The following is a 26,568-nucleotide window of genomic DNA, read 5'->3' on the forward strand; positions in this document are numbered from 1 at the left end:
AGTAACTATCCAATATTTTATTTATATGGGAAATGATGGTGTAGAATTATAATATACTATATAAGTATAAATTTTGAGATTTTAACCACCTGTAATTGTTATTGTAATTAAAAAGTCATTTTAACGACCGTTTCGAAAGTAAAGTAACAGTATTTTTACAACGGAATAGAGATCACATAACCAAACAATTGTTTTATTAATTAAAAATATTGCACGAACCATCGAATAGGACATACATCCCGAGGGATTGTTAATTATTGTATTAAAAAGTATAGTTAAAAAAATACTTTTTGTTTGGAAAGGACGCACGCTAAATAATACATTTTAATGTGTGCATAAAAATATTGTTAATTTACCCTCGGTTACCGATCGCCGTAGTGACCATCTAGATCATTTCCATTTAAAGGCGTTACCATATTTGGTGTCTAAAACGCAATGCAATTGGATCGCAAACATCTACATCTGCGATTCGATGTTTAACAAAACGATTTAAGATGCGTTGCGATTTACTTCTTTATATGGTAATGTTATAATTGTATTGTAATTAATTGAATTGTTTTCTTATATTTCACAATATATTGTTTTTAATTACACAAAGGATAGCTTAAAATTTAATTATATTTGAATGAACAAATAATAGTTCGTGCATGTTTGATTTAAAAAAAGCTTAAAATTTAAAAATAAATTTGCTTGTCATAAACTTCCTTGAAATAATGTTGTGTAATGCAAAATATTAGTATCACATAATATTAACTAACCCACGTTTCATAAGCCATATTTGAAAATGTCTGACATCCTAAAAAAATCTGACAATATCGGGTATTTCGTAACCGCCAAATCGATGTCACACGCGTCACAATCTAGTTACCTATTTTTCTTTACCCATCAAAGGCATTATTGAAAGAGTTTTATATTTACTATTGTACGTGTGTGTGCTATCGGTTGCGGTATCGCAAATGACGTTGCACAAGAAAAAACACACCTATTCATTATTTCACGTGAATGTATCAGCTGGGGAAACACCTGCGATGACAGAAGAGTCTCGCGGTAGTCAGTACAAACAATCGTCAGTCAGTAATAGACCGCGGGCAGTCGCGCGTGCCATAACTTGTACTGTTCTTGGGGTGTGAACGCACCCTTAAACATACTAAGACAAATGTGAATCTAGACGGTTGATATTCGAATGTAATATAAATATTAAAATTAATTGAAAAATTATAAGTTTTTTTTTATATATTTTAAAACTTTTATTCATATGATGATAATATATAAAATTAATATTTTATGAAATAGATTAACTAATTTAATATTTAAAGTATTTAAGTGTATTCTGTTTTTGGTTTTGAATTTGTTTAATATAAAATATAAAACAATGTAAGTTTATATTATTAATTTAAGTTAGTGCTATCCAAGGCTTCCAATGTAACGCAATGAAAAAACCTAGATAGGTCATTTCGTTTAGAAAAATATCAAACATATTTTTTAAATATAAACTTAAAATTTGTATGATTATTTCACTATTTTTATTGAAAGAATAATTATTGTGGTTCTATTTATTTTATAAAATTTTGTATATAGTATATTAAAACATTGAATGACATTACACATGTAGGTTTCTTTTACGTTTCTTCCCATGGATTAAAAAAAAACATTTAGATATATCTTTTTTTTTAAAAAAGCTGTTTTATTTCTGTATAATTTATAACATTTATGTAGACCTCAAATCATAATTATATTATATAGATAAGATCAAATTTAATTTTAGATTTATTTTGAACCACCTTATCACAAAATATTGTTTATGAATAAAGATAAATATTAATTTTATAAATGGGCTACTGCAGTTACTTATGAAATAAGTATAGCACTTTCGTATACATGACTGATAACGATGAAGGCGCATTTACTTGTAACTATATGTTAGACTTCTTATCGCAAATGTTTCCTATATTTTTTTGTCTACCGCCTGAATTAATATTTTACTAATGGTAAGATAAATATGATGCTTAAATAATTATTATTTATGGATTAAGGAGAATGACGAAACACAAATTTGATAAACTACTGATTTCATGTTTCATAAAAGATATTTATGTACATATATTTGTATAATTAATTAAGACATCTAAATCTAGCTCTATTAAAAATAACATTGATAAAAATAACTGAGGGTAAACGAAAAATAGCATTTTTTCTTTAACATTAACAGTTTATAAAACTACATAAAATATCTCTGGACATTAATACCACCATTATTGGTAGTACCATATTAGAATATTTATTCAATTCAATCACTCCTTTTAAATGTGAATTGAAAGGATACGACCCATTATAGACATCACCTTTTTTTGGAGTAGACAATTAATTATTCATATTTCGTCAATTCTAAAATATTTCAGTACAAGCAGCTAGGTATTTTAAATTTTGTATACATATATTAACCGCTATATTAAAATATATAAAAAACACAGTTCTAGGCATTCGTATATATGTATTTTTAGACTGGCGGTAAAATCATCTCTGTATATTTTTACCATTTGTTAAAAAAATTCTGTACATTTTTGATTTAAAATTTTTATCACAACTATTAATAACTGTCACTGGCAAAACCTAGTTTCATTTTATTCAAATTATTAACTTACAAGATTAGAAAAATTTAGGAAAACTTAATTTTTAATAATCTCTCAGATAAGGTAGGAATTTAAAATACACAAAGTTCTATATGGGGTTTGAACCCATGTCAAGGGTAAAAAACAACTATTTATTGTGCTAGTGATAATTTTAAATTAAAAAATCCAACTCTGGGTTTTATTCGTATTATTTAGATTTATTGTCGAATATTTAAATGCATTATTTAGCCCAAAAAATACGTTTTTTACAAAAACTCAAAATTGAATAGACCAAAAAAACATGAAAATATTTTTAGAGTTACGCAGCGAAGAATTTTTATTTTTTACGCAAATTAAGCTATGTTTGTTAATCATAAGATTAATAATAATAGTATTTATTTCTCACTTTATATAGTTTTTTACGATGCCTTTTCCTATTCAAATGTCTATCTAGGAATCTGGTATTGGTTTTTAAACCTACTTTAGAGTGCAAGTAAATTTAATTAAATAATATCTTTAGTCGGATCACTTTAAAAAATGTTGATATTACTTCACGTCTGGTCAACTTATTATATATAAACTTTTATATTATATATAATTATATTATCATTCAATGAAGTTTATAGGCGCAAGAAACTACCGTAATTTTTAACGCGTGTACATATCTAAACGTGCAAAGTATAAAAATGTTTTGTGAGATTAAAAAAAATAATAATTTATATTGTGAGATTAAAAATAATATCAATTTTAATCGTTGTGGATATAGTATAATGTGTTGTGATTTTAGTGTAGAAATGGTAAAAAAACAATTATCGCAGTGCAGTGCTTGTGAAAAAATCAAACTGCGATTGAATTCTACCCGTGTGGAGTTAGCGCAGAAGCGCTAAATAAATAAGGGAATTTTCGCGAATAGTGCCAATATTCGTTGAGCGTTAATTATTATTTCGCAAACAGTACCCTTCAACGCTCGCCGGCCAGCTGTTGGCGATCGCTGCGCATCGCCGCTTTAGATACATTTTTACGGTACGGATATATAATAAATAGAGTAACAAAGGAAATTTATGAGAGAAATGAAAATTTAATGAAATTTTCTAAGGGGTGCTTAATAATGTGTAAGTTCTTATTACCTAGATTAAAATTTAAATAATAATAAAATAAGTATTTTGCTGTTATTTTTTACTAGACATTTTAAGTGACATTTAAACTCTTAATGATCCAGCCAAAATATGATACTATTTTTCGTTATTTTCTTTTATTTCTTTGACATATAATTAGAGAACTTTGTTTAGATCTTTTATTCCTATATCGTCGATTATATATCATTATTGCGAACAAGGAGCGCTGCTCTCAACATTTATTTATTTTTTGTGATCCCGATTCATTATTGTAATGAATTTGTAAATCTTTGTATTTAGAAGCGAGAAAATTAATAAATAATTTAACCTAATCTATCATATATTAATATAATTTAACACTTTAAAGTTCATTAATAATAATTTAAAAATATTTACATAAAATAACATTTTGTCTATTATAATACAGTAATATAAATATTCAAGATTAAAATTACACTTTTGGTAATTAATAATATTTTACACAAACTACAAATTACCGTCAAATTTTTAACTTAAGCAAAACTAGTGTTACATTAAAGCAAAGTAATGGGTTGAAACAGCATTATATTATTTTTGTAGCATTTTTATTGAGGGTGGACCATAAGTTTTTGTTCTTTTTAAATCTCTTTTGAGCGGGAGTCGCGCAAGAGTTTGCTTCTTGGAAATTTAATCGCAATGGCTTGCTTCATGGGAGAACAACGCGGGTTCTGCATAAAACAGTTTTACAAAAACATCGATTCTTTAGTGTTTATTCTGCGCCTCACGCTCACTACCGACTACACAGTATAAATAATTGTCCGAATATTAATTAAATTCAATCGTGGCTCCAGTAGTTCGAGGACCCCGATTCAACGCTAAATAAGAACAGAACCAGGCAGCCACGGAGCAAGAGATGCAAATGTCTCGCAAGTTACGAGTCTGTATGAAAAGATTCAGATTTCTCGACTTTCAAATGTTCTGCTGCTATAGCAATACAAAGATCAACTTTGTGTCGAATTTTGGAAACTGGACGTGAAATATTGGGCAACCTGCCATATATCCGATGTGACTTTTCGGTGGTGAAGGAAATGTTTCCTAACAAAGTGATATCAAATAAAGGAGAAACCCCACGGCCCCTTTACAGCCCAGATTTAACACTTCTTGATTTTTTTTATGGGGTTTACTCAAATGTCGTATCACTTAAATAAACCAAGCACAATAACCCAACTTGAGGCAAATAATCGTCAAGGGCGTCGAGGAGTACCAGCGGCGGTATGGTGGAAATTTAGATGGCAACATTTCTCCAATTGCGTTCTTTCAGTGAAATAAAAATTCAAACAGATTTTTGAAATTTATTTTTTTAAAGTGCAAAAATTTTTGCCCAACCTGTACGGATAACAAAATATTGCTGACGGTTTCGCGCAATATTTTCTCCTCAACACTAATTTTGAATGAATAAATTGAGTAGTTTTATATTCCCAGATAGACAAATATATTTAACTACAAAAACACAATTGAAGTGGCAAGTGGCAAATGTTTGTAAAAATATATTAATGTTCAACTATCCGTTGATATTTAGCAGCATTTAAATATAATATACAATAAATATAGTTTTAGCCTTCACTGTGCCAAAAATGTTTAGTTAATTTATATTTTCTTGCAATTTTTTTATTTACTACATATAGTGAAATTAAAAAAGATAAAATATAACTTCAGTAAACTTATTAAAGCTTACTAAAGTTATATTTTATTATTTTAACTAATTCTATCCATGATGTAATTTAACATTTTAGTGAACGTTACGAATATAAACAAATTTATTATTAATAGAAAATATTATTTTTTATAATACATATCTGAGTTTAAAAAATATAAAAATACATATTCTATAAGTTTATATAGTATATATTTAGGAATAGTTTAAAAATATAAAAAATATTTATAAACTATTCCTAAATATATACTATATAAACTTATAGAATATGTATTTTTATTAGAAAACATGTTAAAAAAGTTACTTAAAATCCTACCAATCGATTAAGATGTGTGAAAATAATATAACTTTATAAAATCATTTATTTATTTTATAAAATGAAAAATATTTTATATTATTAAAAAATTAAAACCTTATTGCTATATATATTGAAAATTAATTAAAATTTAAAACTAGTAGATCAAAATATATTTTTTCACAATATAATTATGTATTAAACATCTACTTTTGTCTTATTCTAGTAATTGGCTGATAATTTGCCCAAACCGCGTAATATTTCATTTTATGTGAGTGTCTAACTTTTAGTAATGAATTAATCTATATAAATACTTAATTCATGTGATTGCTCTTTATAATATTTAAATTAGTTTGCTCTTAATTGTTTTTCCTTGCACCCAAAGACATATTATCTGGTTAAATAATTGGTGTATTAAATGTAATTTTATTCCTTTATCTCACTATTATAGTAAATAGTTCACCGCGGTATTACCATTATTGAAATTTTAATATACACGTGTGGGATATTACAAAAGTATTAAATTAAAAGTATAAGTTATAGTAAAAATACGTATGCAAATAATAATAATACGTAAATGAAAATGGATATATTATTTTATGGTTTTAAAATCATATTTTCATAACTGTATTGCGGTAAACTCAAAAGACTCAATCCGAGAAGAGCAAAAAGCCAAATTATAAACATTTATTTTATATAATTCTCAGAACAGTTATGTACAATATAATTTATATTTATATAAAAATACACATTTATATATTTTTTCTTCATTTTAATATTCGGCGCTTGATGTCGTGCAGCGCCTGGAGATGACAAATAAACTTTATTTCGTCGCGACGCTGCTGGGTGCCATTTTTTCTACAACGGGTAAGTAATAAAAAAATACACATTTCTAAAAAATATAAATATATACACCATTAGGGAAGTAAAATATATATTATTTAATTTTCAGAATTACATTAGTTATTATTTATTTAATAAGTTTGCAAATAAAATAAGTCAATTAGGAAAACTTATTATTTGTTTAGAATAAGTTACTGAACTATAAAATTGAATATGTATTTTATACATATATGTATATATATATATATATATTGATAGTCATTTAATTAAAGCTATATGTGTATTTTATTAACTATGCGATTATCAGTCTGAACATGATAATTCATGAAGGTCTAGATTGCTTAACATGTCACGTGTCACTTGCAATGTCATTTGGTCTGATGCATCGTAGCGAAACTAATTTAATTACAGTCATCTTTCAAAATTATTATGTTTTGTCACGTTTCCGAGATTTACAAATAATATCATTGTTTTCGGATATATGATGTAATATAAAATAATGAATATACGTGTATTCCATTCAGAAAATAGAGCACTAGCATACGATGTATATAATGAAAGTTCAGATGTAAGGCAAGAAAAAATGAAAGTGATGAATTAACCGTACTGACAATGTTGTCGTTTTCGTTAGTGTCCGCGTGTTGTTATTTGAGAAAAAAATAAATTATATTTATGATGATGATAGGAGTCCGTTGTCACTGATGAACTCATTATTAAAATTAATTAATAAAATCGAAGAACATAATAAACGCCATCAAATACTTTATTGGGAATCAAGAAACTCACATAAAATCGCATTAAGGTCCATGATAATATAATACTAATGGTATAAATAAATGGCAAAATTCATTGTGCTCTTTTTTCAATTATTTTAATTTATTTAAATTAATTTGTAGAAGTTAGTTTTGGACTTTATGTAATTTTAAAAAGGAGTTTCTTAATGAAACTCCCGGTATGAGAATCAATTACTATCATATTAATATGCATAAACGTGATTCACGTCGACTTAATGTACAAACCTTACAATGACATTAAAATAACATGGGAATTTGCCAACGATAATTACTATTGATTGTTTTTATTATTTTACTGGCAAATGTTGTTAATTATTTACCGATCATTACAAACTCATGAATAAAATATTTTACGCGATGTATTTACTGATTGATTGTTTCATATAGTTTTTTGCAATTTCATTTGTGCATTTTTAATATAAACGGACGTCAATCTATGCCAAGTTTTGCCTTTGACATTAATTTACGATTTGGTGGAAAGTTCGCTTTAGGAAAGTTTAGTAACTTCAGTTGACGCAAGCGCATCGGACTCGCATGGACGCTTTGAAGCTTTACACCGGTTTCTGATTTGCATATCATGATTAAATTTGGCATGCGAAATGAAAATCCATGCACCGATAAACTGTTATTCAATAAATTTGCATATATGCAATTCACGGAAGCCATATATAATATTTAGCACTCATTTTTTAAGCTTATACATTATTTACCTATTTGATAACCTAGTTACTATAAAAACAATGAGATAACCGTTTAGTTTTTATTATATTTTGACCATCATGTTAAGTATACATATACAAAATGTTCACTTTAAAAATATATGTATAATTACTAAAAAAAGAACAGTGTAACCATCAAGAGCAAAATCAATTAAAATATTTCCATTTTCTTTAAAAACGGTGATGCGTCATTTAGTTGTTGGCGGGGTGCGTTCTGCTGTCGTCATCCTCAGAAAGATGAGGTGACGCACTCTTGGCTCTATAAAGAGCGCCTAGATCCATGAAAACAACTCGAAAATCTGCAGTTTTAGCAAAGAGCACCGTTGGTGGACCCTCTTCGATGGGTGCTTTAATGGGGTAGCCGGCCAAGGACGAGAACTATTACGGTGTTGACATGCTATCAGACCTTAAAAAACCATTGCCTCAAGGCAAATAAAATAAAATGCGATGTCCTGTCTATTTTGGTTCAACTCTAGCATGGCTCGCAAAAAATATTTTTTCCGAACCTTCTAGAAACAAGCAATAACTCAACGAGCACTAGATTTTTTAGAAAGGTCTTATTACAATTTATATTATTAAAGTGCTTTCTAGAAACTCTGTTATCACCTATGGGGAGCAAAGAGTTTCACCAAAAAACAGACCGTTCAAAAAGGCCTTCTGATAACAACATAATTTAATACATAAAAATACAGATATGTAGAGGTTTGTAAAGTTCATCAAGTAATAAACAAAAACATATTTATTTTGTAGGTTTTTTATGTATTTTTTATAGTTTTTACTGTCTGAAAACGATGATTGTTCCAATTCATTATTATTTTTATCGTTTATTTTAATTTTAGTTAATTGTTATTAAATATTTAATTTTTAAACATAAATTTTATTAAATATTTTTTAAATTACAAAGATAATGTTTTTATTTGTAAAACGATTTAAATTTTTTTGTAAAATTGTAAATCTTGAATTTCATTTTCCTAGTTTATGGAAAAAATCTAATGTGAAAGTTTCATGATTCATATTTGTCACATATATCTTATCCATATTCATGCGGGCACCTAAATATGTTTCATAAACAAAACGCTTCTTAAACAATGACTCTTTGACCGACTAACACAACCTTTAATGGTTTCATCGATAGCGAAACGCATGTGGGGCAAACGAAAGCGAATTTTGCTATCTATCGGTTATCGCATTTACTACGTTAATTGCCAATAGAAAACGTCGGAAGCATATATTTATCTGACTTTACCTATACATAATATATGAATAAGCATATTTTTATCATATTTCAGGAGCTCTTCAATGTCCGCTACATGAACATATGACGTTTGAAAAGAAAATAGGAGTCCGACCATCGAATACTTCTTTACTGCTCAACCCAGTGTTCATATACAGACCTGGCGAATCACCGAGCACCGACTGGCTGACTATTGAATGTGTGAAAAAGTGTCACATGCTACAGAGTTGTCATTCAGTGCTCATATTGTATCAGGCTATGGAGTGTATAGCTTTGCCTGAGAGTGAGGTGAAAATTCTAAGAGTCGATAACGACGCGAGTTATTTCGTCAAAATTTGTATGGAAGGTAAGGGTAATTTATTCTACAAAATATCATACGAAAGGTTATATGAAAATAAAAAGAATGAAAAGCAAACACCTGCGTGCGAAAAGCTTTTAATACTTTGTCTGTCTATATCTAGTTATACATTTTTTTTATATAATAATAATTTAAGTTTTTACTAAAAAAAACAAAAATTAATAAATTTATCTCAAATTAAAAGCATTTATTAAATTCTAAAAATAAGTGTTTCTTGCTATATTTTTTCTGTTTACAAATTTATAGTACATATGTATGTATATACAGTATGATAATTATACTATATTCTTAATGATTTAAGTTGTAATAATTTTATTAGACTTCCTTAGCGACTGTATTGATATTATAAGCCACGCTTGTGACACGTACTACTTAAAAATACTTCCGAATATACATTTACATTCACAAATCCATTAATAACCAGAGGCAACATGGTTCGAAATTATTTTCTATTATATAAAATATTTTGATCAAATAATATAGTTATTCGATAGCTATGAATAATGTTCCATTAAATTCCATGGGCGTAAAACATAAATTTTCATATATGTATATAATAGATTTTTCCTTACTGCGGCAAAGCCCAATTTGGTAAACAACATAGTGTACTATGAAACTGTTTTTAGTGTAGTCATTCAAGAACAGTAAATAAATATAAACATTAAATTGTTGATCACCGATTGTTTATCTTAAAATAATTATTTCCAAATTTTTCTGTCTTTCTTAATGTTACTACAGTTTTTAGTTTAGTTGAATTGCCATTTTTCTCGAGCCCTAAAAGCTTTCACACACTCGTCGTTAGTGAAATTAAGGTATGAAGATCATTCAAAAGTGTACTTATTTATTGTTATGTTTGCAGGAATTTCCATTAAGTAATATTCAGTATAATTTAATTTTTTTGCTTGGTAATGATTTTTTATATACATACGTGTACTTTTCCATAATCTAAATTAGCTAATAACTGAAGAAACAATTATACCATGTATCTCCTCGAATTTTGGTTCTTCAATCGCTTCTTGGGTTACCGGTAATACCCTTGTATGAATATATTCTTGGCTTAAAGTTGCTGGAAGTTTCGTACTGAGAGCCGTAAAAAGGCTAAAAAATAATAAACCACTAAAATAATCCATGCACCTATTGCATTTGTACTGTAGGATACCGCCAACTGACTGGACAATGTAACGGTGTTTATAATCTTTATTTGACTCACCCTCACACTCCACGTAAATCTACCCGAGTTCGATCAATTAAAAAATAACCATTATATATTCTAGTCTCAGATAGCTGTCGACCGAAGCTGTGGACCGTGGAGAGTACGCCGGGATACCATCTTATCAGCCGTGACTCCGAAGTCGGGGCTGTCTATAACGTGACCAGTCAAGAGTGCTCCGGGTTGCTCACAAAGCAGCGCCAAGACGGCACACCGATAAGATCGTCGCAATTTCTGCTGCCTCAAGCGGATACCAACGGATACATTTTCGATGGAAATGATATTGGAAATATTCCCACCGACAGAGGAAAGTGCATCCTGAACGTCGAGAATAAATTCACGCAGCCAGAGTCGTTCAGAGTTGCCAATGGCGCTGTCCAGTACAAGGAGAACCAGTGCATCGAAGATTGTTAGTATCAACTCATTTTATTAAAAGTACATTTACACAGTAAATACGTAATTTAAAATGATTTATTGAATATTTTTAAATAGTAAAATATTTACTAATTTTAAAAATATTTAATTATAAGACCTTATAGGAAAGTATATTGTTGTTTAAATATGAAATGAAACAGACGATATTTTTACAAAAAAAATGTGAGTCTCTGGTAATTTTACAAATATAGAGTATTTAAATGTATTTTTATACAGACACTGATTAATATAAGTAGTCTTTATTCAAGTTAGAGCTTGTAAGGAAATAAAGTACGTCTGAAATAAAGAAGCGGTATGCATATTTTTTACGAGCGTTTGCGCGCGGCATTTTGCAAGTGTTTGAAGTACTTCAACTTATCCATAGCATTCTAAACCGACTTGAACACATCAAAAAGTAAGTTTATTGCTAATATACGTACAAATAATAAGTAAACTGGGACTTTATAATTTTAAAATCTGCTCACATCTCTTGCTAGCGGTGCTAACCATCAACCTATGGATAGCGAGCAAGTTAACAACAATAAATCAGTGATGGTAAATAATAATAATAGACTTATTTTTTAAATTTGATTTATAAAAGTTAATACAATTTATCAATATCAACTATTCCCGAAATTAATCGAAACATTGTATTTTCTTCCTTCTTCCAGCCTATCATATCTACTAAATAATTCAAGAAAACGTATGTTTTAAAATATTAAAGCTGTTACTATAAAAAATAAAAATCTCAATATCTAGTGTTCTCTTCAAAGTATTATGTATTAAATTAATTTTAAAATTATGATTTTCTACTATTAAATTACTAAAACTACACCAAAATAATACAATTAAAATATATATTAATTTAAATAACTGATTTGAAGAAGTACCTTACAATACAATTAAACACGTTATTGTACAAACAAATATTTGATATAAGTGTTAATATTTTTTACAATTGTATAACGTATAATAAATAGATCGTCATTTATAAGTCGTTTAAAATCTATGTATATGTTCATGTATTTAGGTAAAAATGCAAGGGAATTTTTCATTAGGATAAAAATCCATTATCATTGAGGATGCTCGTGAATGTTCCCTTCGTAACAAGGAAAAGACAAACACTAGAGAATGTGGTGGCTTTTCATTTAAAATATGAAATTGAATGGCATAGTCTGTCATTCGAAGGTTTTGAGGGGTAGGTTTTCTATAAAAGGTCAGGTTTGTGATGAGGTATACTTCAACACGTGTATTCCTAGCGAGCATTGTGTCAGCCATTCAAGAAAAAAAATGAAACCCCTTTTCATTTCATCTAGATAGATGTCTAGACGTGCTTTTATAGAACTATAGTCAAGCTTAGATAAAAGGGACAATTTAGAATTTCATGCTTGTATAGCATTTTATACATACAGTATTTAAAAATCATTAATATTTTATTTTAATAAATATAAACATATTTTATTTTATTTTATATGACGAAAATCCAGACCCGTCGTTACTCGTCTTTTGCTGGGCCTCGATATAATGTCATTTTTCATACATTCTTGTTATAGTTTCAACCGTTTCACGTTTTATATTTCACACATAGCCTGAATACCAATTTGAATTTATATCACCACTTTGAAACATTTTTCAAGTTGATACTTTTATTTATTTTAGATGCCAAACATATTGATCGGTGCTCGTACGAGGAATACTACAATCAGACGCTTAAACACTACGATGTCATTGTACACAGTATTACGACAAATGAGGTAATAAATTATTATATAATATTTATAAAAGCCCAGATGTATAAATATATTTATCTTAGTGTATCTTATAAACTAATCACACTGCATTAAATTATAATATTACATAAGTATAGCAAATAATAAACAAGCTTATTAAAGTGGAATTTTACTCACTTTACAAAAGTTTATACTATATGATAATATAGTGTTAGGTAAAATATAAATATTATATTATGATAAGAACACTCTGTTTTTATACGGTAGCTGCGTTTCACAGGATACCGCATAAAAAAAACACGACTCACGTTGAAAAATTAGGGATGCGTTTCATGATTTTCCGAAACTCTAAAACAGTGGGTAATAATATAACCAGAATCGCATATAAATAGTTAATAATAATTTAAGTAAAATAATAAGGTCTGAACCATTCCTTCGATTTATTTTTATTCTCTGGTTTTTGCTGAAGTGTCGAGTTGAATTATTGTCAGCTGTAATTTGTCATGTTGTATTCCTGTGATAATGCTGGGTGATCCTTTGCGTCTTTATTTACGCGTCTCTGGTCGTATCTTCCTCCGTCTGCCCTTTTTGTGACCAAGTGTATTTTATAGTCGGTTCGACACAGCTCTGGTAAGTCGCTGTGTGTCCAAAAAGCGATACAATTAGCGGGTCAAATGCATCGCTTCTTAGACACACATGAAATGTACTTACGCGTTAAAAATTAAATGACCAGATGGCCACCCCGGCGATCATTAACAGAGGCGGTAGAATAACAATAGTATTCTTTGCATTGAAGAACGCATTGTCTTTTTTACACACTATAGTTATTTCGGTACTTACGTGTAATTAACTTTTCAGGACGGATGTTCTATTATCTGATTCATGAAAAATAAAAAAATATTAATTATCGTTGTTACGCCCTATTTTCGAGACGAGATGGTTTCTCTTTTTATTTGTTTTTATATGGTCGTTATAATGACTTCTAAATTGATCATACAGATAGTCGAAACCTAGAAAGACAGACAGCAGTAAATGGTTCAATTTGAGAAAAAAACTGTTGATGTAGGTACTTATGTAAATTAAAAATTGAAGTATGGTTGTTTTATGAACATGTTTGTAAATACATCTAACGGATAATTTTCCATTGCGTTTTATATTATATTTAATATGTTTTAAGCTTGTTTTAAATTTAAATATATTTTATGTATTTATTTTTTTATTTTGTGAATATTTTTAATACATTTTCAGTGCAAACGCCGATGCGAGAACGAGTACCGCTTCAACTGTCGGGGATTCACCACTATACCTTACGAAAGTAGGCCTTATTACCATTTCACCACCAGTTCTACTACGGAGCCCGATGTCAAAATATGCCTGTTACACAGCGAAGATACCCTTAGCTTAGGATCGTGGCTTTTGACCAAAAGGGTCGAAGCCATTTATTATAGAAGGGTGCCGTGTCTAAATAGTGAGTTATTATTTATTATATCTTGTCGATTTATAACGCCGGTTGTGTACGGTGTTGTTGTATCTTTCATTTTTAATCGGACCGGTTTAATCGCTCGTGAACGTGTGTAGTTTTGCTAATAAATTATATATACATTATATGGGATGAGTAGAGATTGGTATGAGGTCATAATAACAATAGATGTGATTAATAGCGTAATTTAATTGACATGTTCTAAAGACGATGCGGTAGTTATTAATAAAGTTTACAATGACACATTAAATTGCTACAGATATTTTACAAGGTTCTGATTTTAATTTTAAAATGCTTTATATAACTATGTATCAGCGACTGATTTAAGTCTGGATGTTATAAAAAATATTATTAGTGGAACAGTGTGTACTCCAGTTATGAAAAAATATATTTTAACCCCATATGTATTGTAAACCCGGTGTATATTTGATAACCGGAACTGACACGTTCCGTCCGTTTTCCGTCACGCTGTTGTTCTGATACCTGTGAATCCATCCATGTTTTTATTTATAATTTATAAAACCAGACTCAAAACGAATAACTAAAATCAATACAGGTTCATCCAGTGTGTGTAATTATTCTATTTTTTTCTTGTATTTCTTTACATTTTTTTTGGTACTGAAAAACTAAATATAAAAGCCTATACGATTATATACAATACATAGGTGTACACGTCTAAAATAAAAAGAGAAAAATAATGATATCGGTTTTTACATTTTGTTCTTTCTATAATTACAGCCCAAACATTAGTATATTTATTTTAGCAATATCTTTAAAATAACGTAGAAACCAAAACAAAGCTAGAAAAATAAATGAAAGAATGCAAAATATTATTAAAAATTTAATATTAAAATATAAAATATTGATACATATATGTCATTTTAAAATATATGTACAAGTTGCTAAGAGTGCGTTAGAACTGTCGCCATTTCAACGGTATATTTTTTCCTTTAAATTTTATGAATGTTTTGAAAATATTTTTTTTAAATAATAACTGTTGAAAATATATTTTTTTAGTATTTAATAATTTAATTTTATTAATTCATATAAAAAATTAGCTAAAATATTTTATTATAGAAAAATGTTAAATTACTTTTATTTTATTTTTATTAAAAAAAACATTATGGTTCAGAAATTGACTAGTGATTATTTTGCATTGAAATGCCTCGTTTCAGAATCGTAATTAGACGAGTGGCGTCGCTTTGCATATTGAGCGAAAGGTTTATATACATTTTCAGTTTAAAACTAAATTTACGTTTCAATGGTTTTTTTTATGTGCACAATCCAAAAAACCGCATGCTATTAATTCAAGTGTTGGCTCAAGGTACTTGAATAAATGGTCCGCTCATGAAATATACTTGGTGGCTCATGATACAATTTATATAATTTTTTTCTTTATTTTAAATTGTGTTTTCTGTATTAACTTATCATTTAATTGAATACTGTAATTTAATATCACACATATTTATATTAACATAATACAGGATGGGACAATTTATTCGTATTCAAAATATATAATAAATCTTTTAAGTTCCATATCATATATAATTTCTTATTGAATATGATAAATATAAATTCCATCTCATGAATTTTAAAACGTTCAAGCAATACATGGCACTCGAGTTTTAGAAAATTTATCCGTTAGCGAAACCATCTGTTGCAGGTAACTCACAGTAAGTATCTGCAAACTGAACTGTAAAAGAAATTTATTTAGATGAATGGTTCTACATATTTTTTATAAGAATCTGTTTAGTTTTTTAAATAAAAATAGATAATAATATTTGATATGGCTTCTTTACAGTTAGCGTGGAATGTACGCCAAATTCAATGACAGTGACGTATTGGCCCAAATCTGATTTTCGAGGCAGACTGTACGTCAATGGATTTTCAGACACTTGTACAATTAATGGAAAGGGTCGAAATATTCCTACTAGACTTGTCATACCATTTAACAAGTCTGCCTGTGGAGTAAACCAAGCGTATGCCCTATCTGATGAGAACATAAACGAAAACAGGTGAGTCTTATTTATTTAATCAGAGTTAAATGAAAAATTATCAATTAATATAAAAGACTAACAATATAAGAACTGAAATAGTAGTATATATAAATCATTTTTAATATACTTAGCAAGCAAACGAAGATATAGTATATTAAAAGTATTTATGAGATGGTTCTGAATAAACAACATTATTTAAAAGAGTAGGTTTTCCTTGAAAATAATTGCATTACAATTTTCTTGAATAAACCTTAGTATATTTCTTAATAAATCAACCTTTTCTTTACCTTTATATAAACTAATATACTCCATGGTAAATTGCTTTTTATACACCTAATTATCAAATCAATTACAAAGCATTTTTTTCGCTTTTTTATGCTTAACTTTATTTTATTAACTTTTAACCACCATCAATGTCAATCATATTTTCGTTCAATGACTTCACTATATTATTTATATAATTATTAAGATAGTATATTTATATATGCTATGTGGGCATTGGACGACTGAGGAGAAAAGGATCAGGTTTCTAAATCTGTCAAGAATGGACTCAAATTTGCCTATTTGAGATGAATTATTAAAATTACCATTGATTGAAAATCGTCTTATTGCTATTTTGCGTAATTGAAATTTCGTTCTTTCTTCCTATCCATGTTACACATGTTGGCCGCCACACACAATTATTACCAAATAGTTTTATCTATCGTTTTAAAAGTATTTTATTGCTCTTTGGTTGTAATTAAATTATTGATTTTAAGCACTATTTCATACAACCTTTGTTTTAAGTATGAGCACCATCATTAATACCTTAAATGTACATATATTTTTTTCATTCAAACAAAAGTCGAAGAGATATAACTTTTCATCCAAATATATGCCAAAAAGCTGGTAATAGTTTATTCTATAAACATATATTAACTACCAGAAATATAAATAAATATATATGCCGCCGTTAGGCAGTGGATTGAAATGTCAGGTCTTGGAAGTCGAAAAGTTTTCGCTGGCGTATTGAGTTGTATTATTGCCGGCTTGTGAACTATCGTAATGTGTTCTCATGCTTCTCTTGAGACAGTGCACTGATGTCTCTTGTGTTGATGCAGTCTCCTGGCTTTTTTCTGTTATTTTTACACCGTTATTTTGCTCTTTCCCGAGTCGTCTGTCTATGTGACCAAATGTAACATATTTTATAATGCTGGTTTGATACAGCTCTGGCAAAACGCAGATGAGGATGTTCGCGAGCCAATTGCATCGCTTCTTAAACACACACATGAAATGTGCTCACGTCTTAAAAGATAAACCAAAAGGTAGAAAAACAATAGTATTATGTGCAGGATAGAATGTATTAAATAGCGCGCGTCCTTTCCAAATACAGATTAGTTGTTTCGGCCTTAGTTATGAGTAATTAGTGTTTTGGGATAGATATGCTATTAGGTGGTCTGTGCAATATTTCCAAATATTAACGCAATTATTTAGTCACGAGATATTTTTTATTGGTGGCTTCACTTTAGAGTCAGAATGATCTCTCTTTTTGTTTGTTTGAATTGTCGTTAGAGTAACCTCTCAATTATAACCAATTGAACAAAAGGTTATAACCCTTTACACTTGATTTTCCTTCATATTTACAAACTTTTTTAACTATAATAATTGATTTCATCGCACTGACTTTTATCTTAATAAATGCACTTTTGTCGATCTCTCAATTAAAACCAAGCAGAACTTTTTGGCACATTGCCTTATAAATTCTACTTCTCAAAATTTACTTATTGTTGTTTTTATATATAAATAGAACGTTGATGTATACGATGATTGTGATTCAAAACAATCCTATTATCCAAGCTCAAGGCGACCGGTTCATCAGAGCTGGCTGTGTGGCAGTACCTGCGATGAATGTGACATTGGGAACCGACATAAACGTCGGCAACGATAGGTGTGTGATGGTATTAATTTATCATTTTGTGAGCTGTTATCTAATTGTGCCGTTGTTTAGCGATGAAAACACACAAGACAGCAGCGGCAGCAGCTCATCAGCGATACCCGCGTCGTCAATAATCAACACTACGAGCGCAACTCACGTCCCAAGAGTAAAGATGTACATAATCAATGAACCTGACGTGCGAGAGCAAATGGGTCAAATCTCGGGAGGAGCAGTCGCTCTAGGAGAAACGATTGAGCTAAGGATTGAGGCTAATACAATTGCGCCAGGTAGGTTTTGTTGGTATTTTTTATATAAGTTGTCACATGTTAAAAAATTAAAAACGTGCAAATTAATAGATTATTGAAAACTTTAATATATATCCAGAGACTTCCGGACTGTGAGCCAATAACCAGACTAAGAAATAATCTTAGTCAAAATAAGCATTATTTAGTTGCGTAATAATTACAGAAAAAATAAATTAAAATACAATCATACATAAATTAAAATACACCTGAACCTTATATATAAATTTGTAAAAATAGTTGTGATTCATTAATGTTTTCCAAAGCATAATTTTTTTTATGAATAAGTGGGTAAGGTTCAGGATAGTCTATGCTCTTGTCCATCCACGAGAGCATTTTTAATAATAATAGTATATCTTTAATGTTACATACTGTGGTATTGAATAACTATTTTATATATTGTATTTTTGCGTTCTATGCTTAAAAATCTATAGTATCGTTAATACATTTTGACTTAATGATCGCATTATTTAATATTAAAGTAGAGTAGATTTTCGTGTATTTTATTATTAATCATATACGTAATTTTAACCTTTTTGTACGCATCTGCCAAAGGTCAATATTTGACCGATTGACCGCACATAGAATATTCCGCACACGATAATTTATGCACATTTAAAAAAATATTTTTTTTAAAAATGTTTCAAATATTATTATACTTAATAATTGCGCACAATTTTAATAACTACAGTTGATTGCCAATTAATTATAAATAATATTTATTTCTATGTTAATGAATAAAATATTTTAGAAGATTTTAAATAGAAACTTACGATGGGTAAGAATTATTTTTTATTGAATTTTGCAAATGCTTATCGAAAGGATAATAGTATAATAAATTATTATCGTAAGCAACATTTCTAGAGATAAAAGACTGAATATTGTTTTCCAATATGCAATTATGACCATGATCAATTGTATTCAGATCACATATTGGTAAAAGTTTAAATGCAACCATCTAAATGTAACAAAAATATTGCTTCCAAATATTCAGTTTATTTTTTTTTTATATATATTAATTATTAAAACATTTTAAAATTTTGCAAACAGTTATATACTTACAAGCAAAAATAGCTTTAACATTTCCACACAAGTTGTAATGAAATATAAGAGAATATTTATGACTGTTTTTTTTTTAATAATTAAATAATTTGTAATCATTGTTCTTCGTCACATAGTTGTTGAATCTGCGGCCTTTCTAAATATTTTTACATTTTTATATGAGCCGTTGATTTTGAAACCGGGGCAAGTCTATTTCAATAAAAAAAAAGATTTAGATCTAATTTTCATTAGAAATTATCCTACAAATTCTGTTTTTATTATTTATATATTTCGTAAACTTAAAAAATGCGAATACAATAAGAATACTAGCAACTGATAAAAATTCCCCAAAAAAGGGTTTAAAAGGTTTCCAGAAACTAGTTTTTATGTTGTATGACTTCGTAATTTTACGCAACTAAATTAATTTAATTCCAGACTTAAATATTATTTTAAATTATTTAAATGAAGAGATTTACAAATATATCAAATGGTTTATATTATAGCACTATGCAACATTTTAAGGTGCCCCATTATAATGACCAAGTTTTACATTGTATGTTTTGTCTAGACTTGTTTGCAACTCTCGATTTTTAGATACCATCGACATCCACGCGTACCATCTGGTGGCCTCTTCACAGCTGGGAGACAGTTCGGTGCTACTGCTGGACGGCCGAGGGTGCCCAACCGGCCAAGTGGATTTTCCAGCTCTTCGGCGAACTGAATCAAATGGAATTATACGGTTGGCTTCCCGCTTTAAGGCCTTCCGCTTTCCCAATTCGCACGTCGTCAAATTCAGCGTGATGGTTCAGTTTTGCGCCGGATCCTGTGGACCAGTGAGTAATGCTTTAATGTTTATCTTTCACTATCATTACTTCGCTAGTTAATCAAATAAACAAAGTTTATTATATACTTGGGACACCAAAAGTTTGCGACCTAACTAAAATATTTGTTTAATTTTTCAATATATGTTAAAATAATATCATCTTAGTGTGGTTTAAAAATGGATAAAATTCAATATCGCCTGTAGTAGAAGGCCTAATTTTTAACCCACGATATAAAACCACCGATTAACTTAAACAAACATTAAAATTTAATATATTTAGTTTGGCTATTTAATCTCTATGGCGAATTTTTATTATGTAGTGATGTTTGCCGTTACTTTTCAAGTAGGGTATACTACTTGATTTCCGTTGTATAATTATTTTGCAACTTTGAAGGACTCGTTTTTATAACATTGTCCCTCGCTCAAATTGCAAACTCTTTCCCCACTACATGTAAATGCAAGTCAACAAACAGATTGTTTATAAAGTAATTTCTTTGGATACCAGGTTGCTACTAAACTTTTTTAAATTAATTAAGCGCCAAAGAAAAACTTCGCTTTAGCCTTTAACGCCAACCTTTGAAAACCAATTACCACTTTACACATTTTTTTCCCCTTCAAAAATTTAAACAGGAGATGGTGTCTAAGTGGAACGTGCTTTTGTTGCCACTTATTTTTTTTTCTTCGCAAGACACCAACTTCCTCCGCGGAATGGTTAAGGAGTGTCTTTAGCCGAGTTTGTTCATAGACGTCAGTGAATTAGCTTCCGCACGTAGCGTCAACCCGAGAGAGCAAGCAGTGTTGGTACAGCGCCTTGCTTCCTCTCCAGACAAAAACTTTCGGGGATAGAGCAAGAAACTTTTGTAATTATAAGCGTGTCTTGGCTGCTTGCATCTTAGCATTGCAGACAATCCCTTCTTCTCGAATCTTTTACAAGGCTCGTTTATGTGATATTTTTACTGTGAGCTTTTTATACCCTGTGTGCATCTGAGAGTGTTTTCGTGTACGTTTTTTTAGAACTACTGTATTCGTCTCTCGCAGTTTTACTAAAGTTTATCATTGCCAAAATTGAAAATACGAGAGAAGTTTTTATATTGTATGCTCGAGATAGTTTGAGTGAAATGTAATGCGAAATACAACTGTATCCAACATAATGCATAGTATACTATAAAACAGTGTTCATGTTTAGCCTGTATAACTCAGGGCTTGGGGAGTTTTACGCTAGATATTATTATTAGTAAAGGTCTAGTGACCAAATAATAATGTTTTATTTATTATAAGTTTGAACCATAAATCTAATGTAGAATTTTAATGCTCAAATTCAACAACTTAAAGGCGTATTCTTACCTTTCATCAAATTACACTTATTCTGTGCACGGTTCCACATAGCCTGATTCAGATAAATCTTTAACACATCCTTCGTAAATAAACCCTATTATTTCATTGATTGTTTCACGAAATATACATTGCATCATACATAAAATATAGATACCGTTACTCCCTGATCCTCTACTAATAATGAATTAATCACAGATATTTTTTAATTAATTTTAAAATGTTTAAAATAGTATTATTGTATTGATATTTTAATTACAGATTACTTGCGATACACCAAATTCTAGAAACATTAGAAGTGCTAGAGTTTTGTTCAAGAGTAGCACGGAAAGCTATACCTCGGAGAAAATGGAAAATAATAACACTGAAGATTATTTATACGAAAATGCCACAGTGTCTTTTTTGGAGCCCTTCATGATGAAAGAAAAGTCGATGCGGAATGCGCACGTTGTGGTAGCTTCCAGTGAAACTGGAGGCAGAGTTAGAGAAATTTGCAGGGAAATTAACGAAAGTCGTGAGAGCAAAATACCGCTGGAACTTTCGCTTATTGTGGCATCTAACGACGTATTTACGTCGGATAGTTTGATATATGGTGAAAATGATAAGATACTAGTAGCTGGCACTGGTAAGTATATATTTTATTATAAATCTTTCATGAGAAGTGTTGTTGGATTATGCATGAGATTTTTTATCCTTTAGAGTTTTAAAAATAATAACTTGAATTCAATAAGACAAAATCAAAGTATTTTTTTTAATTTCTATACGTTTTTAAAATGTTAATGTAAGGATAATATTACAAAAATATTTTGTAAAAATATACTTAAGTCCTCTCTTTTTTAATTAATCACATTGACTGCTGCATCTGCTTGATGTTGACGTGCTGTCGGAACCTCGTTTCGTGTTTGACAGCAAAACGTTTCATAACACTAGTGACGTTTTTGACATCTATAAGTCATAACAGTGTCTGTATCGCGAATATGTAACTGAGAAATTACAAAGCAGTTCTAAAATTTATTCTTTAGTCCTATTAAGTACTTGAATTTGTGTTGTTATTTTAAAAAAAATGATGATAATATTGGGTAACTTATAAAAAAAACACTATGATTTGTGTTGTAAATCAAGATTGTCTCAATCCTGTGAACTTCAATTAGGTAAAAGTTTACAAGATTGGGTCCAGATACTAAAAAATGCAAACGCACTCATAAGTTTAAACTAAAATTTTAGGAGACACGGGTCATAAGATCTTTTTAAAAGAAAATGTAAAATAAAAGTATAATTACTGATATCAAGTTAGTTTTTTAGGTGTAAGTCGCTAATGTATTGACATTGAAAAAATATAAATATATTTAAAGAATATTTAGGGGGCGTAGCCCTAGGGGTGATTGACCTCGCGGCCAATGAGACTCTTCGGTGAATCCTATTAGATTGTTTATTAAGTTATAATTACAATTTTGACTATGGATGATTACGAGTGTCAGGTGTCGGTGAGGGCGCGTGGCTGGTTTCTCCGGATGGCGGCTGGTAGATCTTGGATCTCTGGCCGTCTGCGTCGCTGGCTCTGCTCTCTGGGCCGTCTCTTTTCTCGTGCCTCAGCCGTCTCGTATCTCGGACCGTCTGCCCTCTCCTCGTTGGAGTCCAGGCTTATATCCTTTAGGGCAGTGGTCGGGGAACTTTTTGAACCATTACCCCAAAATATTTTTGCGTAAGTCGATATTACCCCCTCCCCCTCCCATTCTGAAAAGAAAACAAACAATGTAAATTTTAAATAAACATTATTTATTAAATTAATTTACATTTACATATTGCTTAAGTTTGTAAATACACTAACACGTTTATGCAATAGCAATTTATATATTAGAAAAATTTCCCTAGTACCCAAAAAAATTTCATTTTTACCCCATTTGGGGTAATTTACCCCGGTTCCCCGACCACTGATTTAGGGGGATGCACGCTAGCTGGTCAATCGCGATTGTGCATTCTTCTCCTAGCCAATCGCTGCAGTGGCTTCTTAGAATTCGAGAAATCAGATGTTGCGTTTTCGAAAACAAGTTTTTTGACTTTCGAATTCTTCGGAAAGGGTTTGCATTGTGGTGATTGATTGCGTCCGTACCGTTTTGTCACAAAAGGGATTCTCTTAACGACCCGTGTTGTGTGGTCAAAGGAAATCCCTCTTGTGACATGATGTTTGTCTCATTGTTAATGCATGAACGTTTTTGGTCACGGTCATTAATAATGAGACAATCGCCCTTCTAAATGTGCCTATTTGTGTGGTCGCCACAAATAAATATATATATTGAAAGACTCTAGGGTAAGCTTTCTATTTATCTAATTTACCCGTTTGTTATAAAATATATATATAAAGTTATTTGATTGCCGTGACATAAGAGATTATAATAAAAAAAACAGACGGCTAAAACATAGCTATAATTCACATAAAAAATGCCGTTCTGCTTATTGTCCGCTAGCCAAATGCGCGAAGTGCAAAAAATTGCACAGGTTCACAGTGCTCTGCCGTCAGCTTACGCTGATGCTGGGGCTGCGTCTCTAGGCGGTGAGCAAAAACTCAACGGCATCTGGGTTCGCCCAATCCTTATGAGTCGCGTCCACAGACGGGTAGTCAACTATATTTTGCTGCTGATAAAGGCCATCCCTGGAGGTTACTGCTTTTGTTTGGTTGAGACTGACTTGTCTCAAAGTTATAGTCAGCTCTGGCGACAGTAGGCACTGGCAGTGGCGGGGCGGACGCCTGGTGCACATTGCTGTGTTGCTAGTCCTTACCTGTTGTATAACGCGGCTAGTGGCTCGTGTATTGATGGAGCTAAAAGCGAGGAGTCACTACACTTTTGCGAACCACGTTTAAAATATTTATAAACAAAAATTCTTTAAATATAATATGTCATAGTGGAAGTATAAAATAAAAATAATGCGAGTGCCAGGCGCACACGGTAGATGGTTTTGTGTGAAGCATAAAATAAAACGTTTCGTGCGATTCGAATCTGGTGTGCATGCGTCAGGCAGCATAATAATAATTTCTTAATCGTTTCGAGTGAGCGTTTAAAATAAAATTTCATAACAAAGGAAAAAGCTCGTTAACACAAAAGAAAGAAGCCCGTAACTAGCCACGAACAATTGCGGTTGGTTAAAAACGTCTTAGTGCAAAAATTTATGTTATAATTTTCGCTACAAATGGGCGGCGGTGCTCATACAGAAAAATTGTATTGTTTTATATGTTTTTTTTTGCAGTAATTTATTGCATGGTTTAATTATCATTGTATTTTAATATTTATTATTTTGATATAATAAATAAAAAATACGCTAATTGCTGTTTCGGTTCATAATACAGTGTGATTTTATAAAAGGTAGACATTTAAAAATTATAATACTTTGATATTTATGAAATATTAATTACAATAATCTAAATTATAGAAAACTATAAAGCCATAAAACGTTCTTTGTAATTAACTTTCCCTACTTTCATATTTATAAATTTAATTGCAACCATTCAATAATATAAGTTTATAGTAATCGTTGCAATATAATTATTTTAGTTTACTATAAATATTATTTTTAACATATTTTTAGTCACTTACTATTCTTAACATTTATATGTAAGTATTATTGACACGTAAACCCATCTGAATCTTGTCTTTATCGTATAAATAGTTATTAGCGTTAGAAGGGTTGAGATTTATACATATGTCTCTAATTTAAGTAGTATGCTAATATATGTCTTAATAAAATGTATGCGAGATCAATATGTTTTATCATGGTTTAAAAATTTAAATGTATTGCTTAATAGTTTATGGTACGCCGCATGTATCAAAACATTAAATTTTACTATATTTAAATATTTAAAATAATATATATTGCGTATATAAATTTATAGCGACATACCGAAAAGCCGACATCGAACCGTTGATGTTTGCATTGCATGTACGGAGGCCGCAAAACCCATTTCGGCCGGTTGTAAATTTAATCCTTAAAGTCCGTAAAATATATGCGGTCATAGTTGTTTTTCTTCCCACTAATATCCGTGGCTGTTTTCACTTGTTTTCCCATTTCCTTATTTATTTTATCTTCAGCATGGTGTACCGTCGCCCGAAGGCTTAAACCCGTAATTTATAACCGTGAACTGTTAAACGGCATAAACCATCGTTAATTTCGAATCTAAATAACCGTTTATGTGTTTATTTATATTTATTTTAATTTCAGCATCACCCAGAAGTAACCCAAGCATGATTTGCATACACGAGGCATTGTTTATATCCATAACCTTTGTGTGGTTAATTGTACAGATATTGATTTTAGCTGGATGCATGATAGTCGTGAAGAGGTAAAATATTTTAATTGTATCTGATTATTATTTGAAAATATTTTTAAACATTTAAATATTTTTATAGATATAGAAGTTTTGCGGAAGAGAGTAGATATCAAAAAAACTATCATTCTTTCGATAATTTAGGCTTTGATTCGATATCTGCGAGCAGAAGAGTGCATTGGCCAGATCAGAACGTCGATATATTACATGCTAATTAAAGTTAATAAAAACATACCAAAATATATTTATAATAGTTACCATTGAATCATATATTATATTTAGTTAATAATGTACAAATTTTATATATTTTTATATCGATTAAATATTTTTAAAACAATTTTATATA

At 29.9% G+C, this 26,568-nt stretch overlaps 1 protein-coding gene across 2 annotated transcripts; it reads left to right on the forward strand.

Annotated features, from left to right (window-relative positions):
• Positions 1–1,063: 1,063 nt before the first annotated feature.
• LOC148230738 (uncharacterized) lies at positions 1,064–26,559 on the forward strand. 2 transcript variants are annotated; one of them, XM_088195094.1, is made up of 14 exons: positions 1,070–1,185; positions 3,397–3,632; positions 6,513–6,579; positions 9,358–9,648; positions 10,935–11,279; positions 12,944–13,038; positions 14,263–14,482; positions 16,296–16,509; positions 18,278–18,418; positions 18,479–18,693; positions 20,344–20,582; positions 22,166–22,529; positions 26,117–26,237; positions 26,305–26,559. In XM_088195094.1, exons 3-14 carry the CDS (start codon positions 6,522–6,524, stop codon positions 26,438–26,440), a joined length of 2,439 nt encoding a protein of 812 aa, XP_088051220.1. In that variant the 5' UTR covers positions 1,070–1,185; positions 3,397–3,632; positions 6,513–6,521; the 3' UTR covers positions 26,441–26,559. The 2 variants fall into 2 exon arrangements, with proteins under 2 accessions (XP_088051219.1, XP_088051220.1); XM_088195093.1 differs by lacking the exon at positions 3,397–3,632 and having other exon boundaries at positions 1,064–1,185.
• The last annotated feature ends 9 nt before the right edge of the window (positions 26,560–26,568 follow it).

This window comes from Plectrocnemia conspersa, unplaced genomic scaffold, assembly GCF_051122295.1.
Source record: "Plectrocnemia conspersa isolate PC_06_02 unplaced genomic scaffold, ASM5112229v1 ptg000010l, whole genome shotgun sequence".
Classification (NCBI taxonomy): Eukaryota; Metazoa; Arthropoda; class Insecta; order Trichoptera; family Polycentropodidae; genus Plectrocnemia; species Plectrocnemia conspersa.

Coding starts and splice junctions, on each gene's coding strand:
- LOC148230738 (XM_088195093.1), top strand. CDS start 6,522: ATGACAAATAAACTTTATTTCGTCGCGACGCTGCTGGGTGCCATTTTT. Junction 16,510..18,277: donor GAGAACATAAACGAAAACAG/GTGAGTCTTATT, acceptor ATATATAAATAG/AACGTTGATGTATACGATGA. Junction 20,583..22,165: donor GCGCCGGATCCTGTGGACCA/GTGAGTAATGCT, acceptor TTTTAATTACAG/ATTACTTGCGATACACCAAA.